This window comes from Arachis duranensis, unplaced genomic scaffold (assembly GCF_000817695.3).
Source record: "Arachis duranensis cultivar V14167 unplaced genomic scaffold, aradu.V14167.gnm2.J7QH unplaced_Scaffold_126101, whole genome shotgun sequence".
Taxonomy (NCBI): domain Eukaryota; kingdom Viridiplantae; phylum Streptophyta; class Magnoliopsida; order Fabales; family Fabaceae; genus Arachis; species Arachis duranensis.
Window position 1 is genome coordinate 4,173 of NW_026263916.1, and position 6,954 is coordinate 11,126.

At 42.2% G+C, this 6,954-nt stretch overlaps 3 protein-coding genes across 3 annotated transcripts; all 3 read right to left on the reverse strand.

The window, feature by feature from the left end:
• Positions 1–698: 698 nt before the first annotated feature.
• Positions 699–1,184, reverse strand: LOC107472066 (uncharacterized). Its single transcript, XM_016091636.1, has one exon. The coding sequence runs from the start codon at positions 1,182–1,184 to the stop codon at positions 699–701; it is 486 nt and encodes a 161-aa protein (XP_015947122.1).
• Positions 1,185–1,217: 33 nt separating this feature from the next.
• LOC107472067 (uncharacterized) lies at positions 1,218–2,389 on the reverse strand. Its single transcript, XM_016091637.1, has 3 exons — positions 2,338–2,389; positions 1,817–2,106; positions 1,218–1,523 (listed from the first exon to the last, which is right to left on the reverse strand). Exons 1-3 carry the CDS (start codon positions 2,387–2,389, stop codon positions 1,218–1,220), a joined length of 648 nt encoding a protein of 215 aa, XP_015947123.1.
• Positions 2,390–3,928: 1,539 nt separating this feature from the next.
• LOC107472068 (uncharacterized) lies at positions 3,929–6,124 on the reverse strand. Its single transcript, XM_016091639.1, has 3 exons — positions 5,881–6,124; positions 5,378–5,787; positions 3,929–5,008 (listed from the first exon to the last, which is right to left on the reverse strand). Exons 1-3 carry the CDS (start codon positions 6,122–6,124, stop codon positions 3,929–3,931), a joined length of 1,734 nt encoding a protein of 577 aa, XP_015947125.1.
• Positions 6,125–6,954: the final 830 nt, after the last annotated feature.

Here is a 6,954-nt window from a genome sequence, read left to right on the forward strand (position 1 = left end):
AGCTTGCCATGGAAAGGAGTAAGAAGAATTGGATGAAGGCAGTAGGAAAGCAGAGAGACGGAAGGGAAGGCATCTTCATACGCTTATCTGAAGTTCCTACCAATGAATTACATAAGTATCTCTATCTTTACCTTTGTGTTATTTTCGTTCATCACTATATCCATTTGAGTTTGCCTGACTAAGATTTACAAGATGACCATAGCTTGCTTCAATACTAACAATCTCCGTGGGATCGACCCTTACTCACGTAAGGTTTATTACTTGGACGACCCAGTGCACTTGCTGGTTAGTTGTGCGAAGTTGTGTAATGCCATGGTATTGAGCTACCACGTTTTTGGAGCCATTACCGGGGATTATGAGAGTTGTGAAAAAGTATTGTTCACAATTTCGCGCACCAGTGTTCAAGCTAGTAGGCAAGAGAACACTTCACAAATTCATGCATCATTCAAAACATAGCATTCTCTCCACTTCAACAATTCTTCCGTACCAAAATAATGAAATCTATCTAAACATCCTAGTTATCCAACAAGATCAATAAAATTAGCATTCCTAAGCAATCAACAACATCAAGAAGTCACATAATTCACAAGAATCTAAAGCTAAAAGCAAGATGGTATACACAAGGAAGATCTTACCACGGTGGGGTACCTCCCACCAAGCACTTTTCTTTAACGTCCTTAAGTTGGACGGTCAGTCGCTCAAGCTTCTCCTTCTCTAGGTGCATCCTCTAATAGGAACACCTCTAGCTCTTTTGGGAGCTTGTAGCCATGGTACTTCTTCACTCTATGTCCATTCACCTTGAAAGTTTCTTCACTTTTAGGATCAAACAACTCCACCACTCTATAGGGCTTTATCTCCTTCACCTTGAAAGGTCCTTTCCATCTAGAGCGGAGCTTGCCAGGCATGAAACGAAGCCTCGAATTGTAGAGGAGAACCTCATCACCTTCTTGAAAGTCCTTCTTCTGTATGTGATGGTCATGTAATGCCTTTGTCTTTTCCTTGTAAATCTGGGCATTCTCATACGCTTCGTTCCTCAAACACCTAAGCTCCTCTAGCTGTAATTTTCTGGCTACTCCGGCTTGGGTCAAATTCACGTTGCACTGCTTTACTGCCCAATAGGCTTTGTGCTCAATTTTCACCGGAAGGTGGCATGCCTTACCATAGACGATCCGGAAGGGACTCATCCCCAACGGAGTCTTGTAGTTCGTTCTATACGCTCATAGTGCATCTCCTAACCGGAGGCTCCAATCCTTCCTTTGCGGACTGACCACTTTCTCCAAGATTCTCTTGATCTCACGATTGGACACTTTCGCTTGTCCATTGGTTTGCGGATGATAAGCAGTGGCAACCTTATGCACCACTCCATAGCGCTTGAGCAGTGCCTCTACCTTCTTATTACAAAAGTGGGATCCTTGGTCGCTCACGATTGCTCGTGGTGACACATAACGGTACACAATGTAGTTTCTGATAAAAGAAATGACGGTATTGGCGTCGTCAAGGCGGGTAGGTATTGCTTCTACCCACTGGATTTGGAAAACGGTCCCATAAAGTCAATGCCCTATACATCAAATATCTCACAGAACAACATAGGTTGTTGAGGCATTTCATCCCTTTGGGATGTGTTTCCCGACTTCTGACACTGATGGCAAGACACACATAACCAGTTAGCATCCTTGAATAAGGTTGGCCACTAGAATCCACAATCCAACACCTTTTTTGTGGTCCTTTGTGGGCCAAAGTGGCCACCACATTTGGATGAATGACAAGCTTCAAGAATGGGTTGGATTTCGGACTCCGGAACACATCTTCGAATTACTTGGTCTACTCCCCTCTTCCACAAGTGAGGGTCATCCAAAATGTAGTATTTGGAATCACTCCTCAACTTATCCCTTTGGTGTTTAGAAAAGTTGGGAGGGAAGAATTTCGCAACCAAGTAGTTCGCCATTGGGGCAAACCAAGGAAAATTATCCGACACAGCATGCAAGCTATCCAATGGGAATGAGTCATTGATCGGAAATAGATCAGATTTTAAATTCTCAAGGCGGCTTAAATGATCCGCAACCAAGTTTTGAGATTCACTCTGGTCCTTAATCTCAATGTCGAATTCTTGCAAAAGCAAGATCTAACGTATGAGTCTAGGTTTTGACTCATTCTTTGACAATAAGTATTTCAAAGCTGCATGATCCGTGTATACCACTATCTTTGATCCTAGCAAATAAGATTTGAATTTATCTAAAGCATGAAAAATAGCTAGGAGTTCCTTTTCAGTAGTGGTATAGTTAGATTGTGCTACATCAAGTGTTTTAAAAGAGTATGCAATGACATAAGGGAGTTTACCATCGCGCTTTGCAAGCGCGGCACCTATAGCTTGGTTTGACGCATCGCACATTATCTCAAATGGCATGTCCAGTTGGGGCCTTGCACAATTGGTACCATGGTAAGAGCTCTCCTTAGCTCTTCAAAAGCTTTCACACATTCACTGTCAAACTCAAAGTCCACATCTTTTTGGAGTAGGCGCGACAATGGCAAAGCAATCTTGCTGAAATCTTTGATAAAGCGCCTATAGAATCCTGCATGTCCTAAAAATGAACGGACCTCCCTCACATATGAGGGATGAGATAAAGTGGTAATAACATCGACCTTGGCCAGGTCTACAGAACTTCCTTCATGAGATACTACATGTCCTAACACTATACCTTGTCTTACCATAAAATGACATTTTTCAAAATTTAAGACAAGGTTGGTGTCAACAAATCTAACTAAGACTTTAGCCAAGTTCTCCAAGCAACAATCAAAAGAAGTTCCATAAACACTGAAGTCATCCATAAAGACTTCCAGACAATTCTCTATTAGATCAGAAAAGACACTGGTCATGCACCGCTAAAAAGTAGCGGGTGCATTACATAGTCCAAATGGCATCCTTTTGTAGGCAAAGGTGCCAAAAGGGCAAGTGAATATGGTCTTTTCCTGATCTTCAGGAGCAATGTGAATCTGGAAGTAACCAGTGAATCCATCAGGAAAACAGTAATGGGATTTACCTGCTAAATGGTCTAACATCTGGTCGATAAAGGGCAAAGGATAGTGGTCCTTCCTTGTAGCGGCATTCAACCTTCTATAGTCGATGCACACTCGCCATGCATTTTGTACTCTCTTGGTGACCACTTCACCATCATCCTTTGTAACCGCAGTGATGCCTGATTTTTTGGGAACAACCTGGACCGGGCTCACCCACTCACTGTCAGAAATCGGGTATATTGTATCCGCATCGAGTAGCCTAGTGACCTCCTTCTTTACCAAATCGAGGATGGTTGGGTTGAGCCTCCTTTGTAGTTGTCTAACCGGCCTAGCTCCATCTTGGAGAAATATACGATGCATGCACTTGCGAGGGTCAATCCCCACAATATCGGCTAAGCTCCAACCAATTGCCTTCTTGTACTTTCTGAGAACGCCTAAGAGCTTTTCTTCTTCTTCACTAGAAAGCTCACTAGCAATAATGACCGGAAACTTTTGGTTGTCCTTTAAGAAAGCATACTTCAAATGAGATGGGAGAGGCTTCAATTCACTTTTTGCCTCAAGCTGAGATTCCTTTTCGTCAAGCTCACGGAGTTCATTCTCAACAACTTCCTCATGTTCACCCTCTTGGTCATCCGTCTCTTCAACAATGTGGTAGCACAACTTGTTATGGTTTTCTTCTTGCACTTCCGCTACCACTTCATTAATTACATCACATCGGAGAACGGAATGCTCCTCGGGAGGATGCTTCATGGCTTCTTCTAAATTGAACTTGATAGTCTTGTCTCCAACCTCAAAGGAATATGTACCGGTGAAGGCATCTAACTTGAATTTAGAGGTCTTAAGGAAGGGTCTACCAAGTAGAACGGAGGATGAACTTCTATTTTCTATTGGAGGCATTTCAAGGATGTAAAAGTCAACCGGAAAGATCAAATCCTTGATTGCCACAAGTACATCTTCGGCTATTCCTGTTACCGTGATCACACTTATCGACCAAGGCAAACCTCGCCGCCGATTTCTTTAATGGAGCTAAATTCAACTGCACAAAGGTAGAAAGTGGCATGATGCTTATACAAGCTCCAAGATCACACATACGATCATGAAAAGTGTGTCCACCAATACAACAAGACACCAAACAAGACCCAGGGTCACCATATTTCTTTGGAATAGGTTCCATCAAGGAAGAAATTGAACTACCCAAGGATAATGTCTCCAATTCTCCTATCATATCCTTGTGTGTGCATAAGTCTTTCAAGAATTTTGCAAACTTTGGAATTTGTTGAATAGCATCAAGAAGTGGTATGGTTACCTCAACTTTCTTGAACACTTGAAGCATGTTCAAATCAAATTCTGGTGTCTTCTTAGCTTTCTTCACCATGGAAGGGAATGAAATAGGGATGGACTCATCCACTAGAGCTTTCTTCTTGGGTTCCTTGAGGTTTACTCCTTCTTCCTCATGCCTTTTGTCTACCTCTTCCTTTTCATGTGGAGCTTCAACAATCACTTCTTCCTCATGAATGTCCTCCAAGACCCTTGAAGGTATCTCCTCTAATGTAGTTCTCGACTGTAGAGTGATGGCGTTGAGACCGCCCTTTGGGTTTGGTTGGGGTTGGAATGGAAGGTTAGAAGAACTTGAGGGTTGGTTGGTGTTGTTGGAGGAGGACATGGACATCTTCAAAATCATGTCGGTAAGATTGGCCAATTGAGCACTCAGGGCCTCGAATTGAGCCTTGTAGCCCTCATCCCATTTATCCACAGCGGCTCTAAGCTCGTCAACTTGATTAGTGGGAGGTGAAGAGGCTTGGTTAGTTTGTTGTCTATGGTGTGGTGCTTGGTACTTGGTGTAGTTGTTTTGGTTTTGGTTGTGATGATTTTGGTTGGCTTGGTAGTTGTTGTTGTTGTGGTGGTATTGAGATGAAGATTCGTTGTTGTTGTGATGAGAAGAAGAGTTGTTCCACCTTTGATTTTGATTGTTCCCTTGTGCATTATCCCTCCACTATTGATGTTGATTACCACCATGAGGGTAGTGGTTTTGGCCTTGAGAAGGATAGGGTGGACGGTTGTTATAATTCACATTGGCCACTACAAGGGCATGTTCCTCTTGAATTTGATGGCATTGATCGGTGTAATGTGTAGTGCTAGAGCACAAACCACAAATCCTAGGAGGGCCTTCAAGTTAAGCAATTGGAGGTGGAGCTTGGACGGCTTGGATGGAGTAGAATTCCTTTTGATCCTTTTGCATTTGCGTGAGGATGGTGGTCATATCCCCAAGTGCCTTGGTTAAGCTTGATTCGGAAAGGGACAGTTCTACCACACCCTTGAGAGGGTTACTTCTCACCCTTGTATGTTATGTAGCTTCGGCTACATCCTTTATCAAACTCCATGCTTCTCCCTCTGTCTTGTTTTTTGAAAGGGAACCACCACTAGAAGCAGTGAGCAATCTTCTATCTTCCACACAAAGACCTCCGGTGAAGTAGCTAATGAGCAAGTGAGTGTTCATTCCATGGTGTGGACAAGATTCCAATAGCCTCTTGAACCGAGACCAATACTCGTACAAACTCTCTTGGTCTCTTTGCATTGTACCCGAAATCTCCTTTCGGATGTAGTCGGTCTTCTCCGGTGGGAAGAATTTATCTAGAAACTCTCTTCTCAAGAAATCCCAATTGGTAGCAATCTCATCCGGTAGCAAATAAAACCATGTTTTTGCTTGCGCTTCAAGAGAGAAAGGGAAGGCAAAAACCATGATAGCCACCTCATCGGCTCCATGCTTTCGAGCTGTAGAACAAGCAACTTGAAAATTCTTTAGATGTCAGATGGGCTCTTGACCCGGCAACCCATGATACTTATATAGTAGAATTATCAAGCTACTCTTCAATTCAAAGTTTGGATCAAGGTTAGGATACCTTGCTTGTAATGGTTGAAGTACAATATCCGGAGCTCCTTGCTCATGTAAAGTGATCCGGCGTGGCTCCGCCATGTATGGTTCACTTGTAGGATGCAAAGAAGTATTAGTAGTACCAACAGAAGAATAGGAAGTAGCGGACTCCAAGTCACTCTGGGTACCGTCTAGTGATTCGGTATATTCCTCAAGAGAGGCTGAAGTACTAGCCATATAGTCCAACCGCCGTCTAGCTTGCCGAGTATGTAACAAAGTTCTTTCAATCTCGGGATCAAAATTGGCTAAGCTAGAATTTGGTTGAGACCGAGTCATCAAACTTGAGAGTCATAGCACAAAAATAAAAGAAGCTAAACTATAGCTAAGTATTGAAAGCAAACAAACTATCTACAAGATTCACATATTCACATAACCAATATTAAGGCACATGTTGCAACCATTCCCCGGCAACGGTGCCAAAAATTTGATACGAGACGATTGTCAGAAGAGAATTTCTCAATGAAGTTGCGTTGTAAGTATAACTCTACCAACAACAATCCTCGAGAATCAAATTTTGAAAGGAATTGGTTGTCACAAGTTCAACCCCAATAAAATAACCGAAGTATTCAAACCTCGGGTCGTCTCACAAGGAATGGGCAAACATGTGCTTCAACATTGGTTAGAAATCCGGGGTTGTAAGTCATGAGAAAGAAAGTAAACTATGAATCTTAGCAAACAAGTAATCTTAAAGTACAAAGAACTAATTCAAATAACTAAGCAAGATGTGAGCAATTTCAACTAAGAAGACAACATTCAATTTAATTCTACTCTCAACGAAACAATAGCTACAACTAAAATAAGACAATTAAGAAATTGGGTTTCCAAATATGAATAATAAAAGCAACTCTTGGCTAGGCATGGGAATTGGGGTCACTATCCTTGTCTAATAACCATATCTTGACAATTATGAGGAGTCAAACCCACTAAGTCTACTTCTATACTTGAAGTAAGTTAAATGGTTTGGTCAACATCAACCCATAAGGTCTAACCTCACTACTAATTAACCT

Bases quoted from the DNA above. Each gene is read 5' to 3' on its own strand.
- LOC107472066 (XM_016091636.1), bottom strand. From the start codon at position 1,184: ATGAGTCCCTTCCGGATCGTCTATGGTAAGGCATGCCACCTTCCGGTG.
- LOC107472067 (XM_016091637.1), bottom strand. From the start codon at position 2,389: ATGTGCGATGCGTCAAACCAAGCTATAGGTGCCGCGCTTGCAAAGCGC. The intron at 2,107-2,337 runs GTAAACTCCCTT...TGCTTTTGCAAG, and splicing joins CGCGCTTGCAAAGCGCGATG to AATTCGACATTGAGATTAAG. The intron at 1,524-1,816 runs GTAATTCGAAGA...TTCCAAATCCAG, and splicing joins GGAAGAGGGGAGTAGACCAA to TGGGTAGAAGCAATACCTAC.
- LOC107472068 (XM_016091639.1), bottom strand. From the start codon at position 6,124: ATGGCTAGTACTTCAGCCTCTCTTGAGGAATATACCGAATCACTAGAC. The intron at 5,788-5,880 runs GTAGCTTGATAA...CTTGTTCTACAG, and splicing joins TCCAAACTTTGAATTGAAGA to CTCGAAAGCATGGAGCCGAT. The intron at 5,009-5,377 runs GTAGCCGAAGCT...CAACATCAATAG, and splicing joins CATGGAGTTTGATAAAGGAT to TGGAGGGATAATGCACAAGG.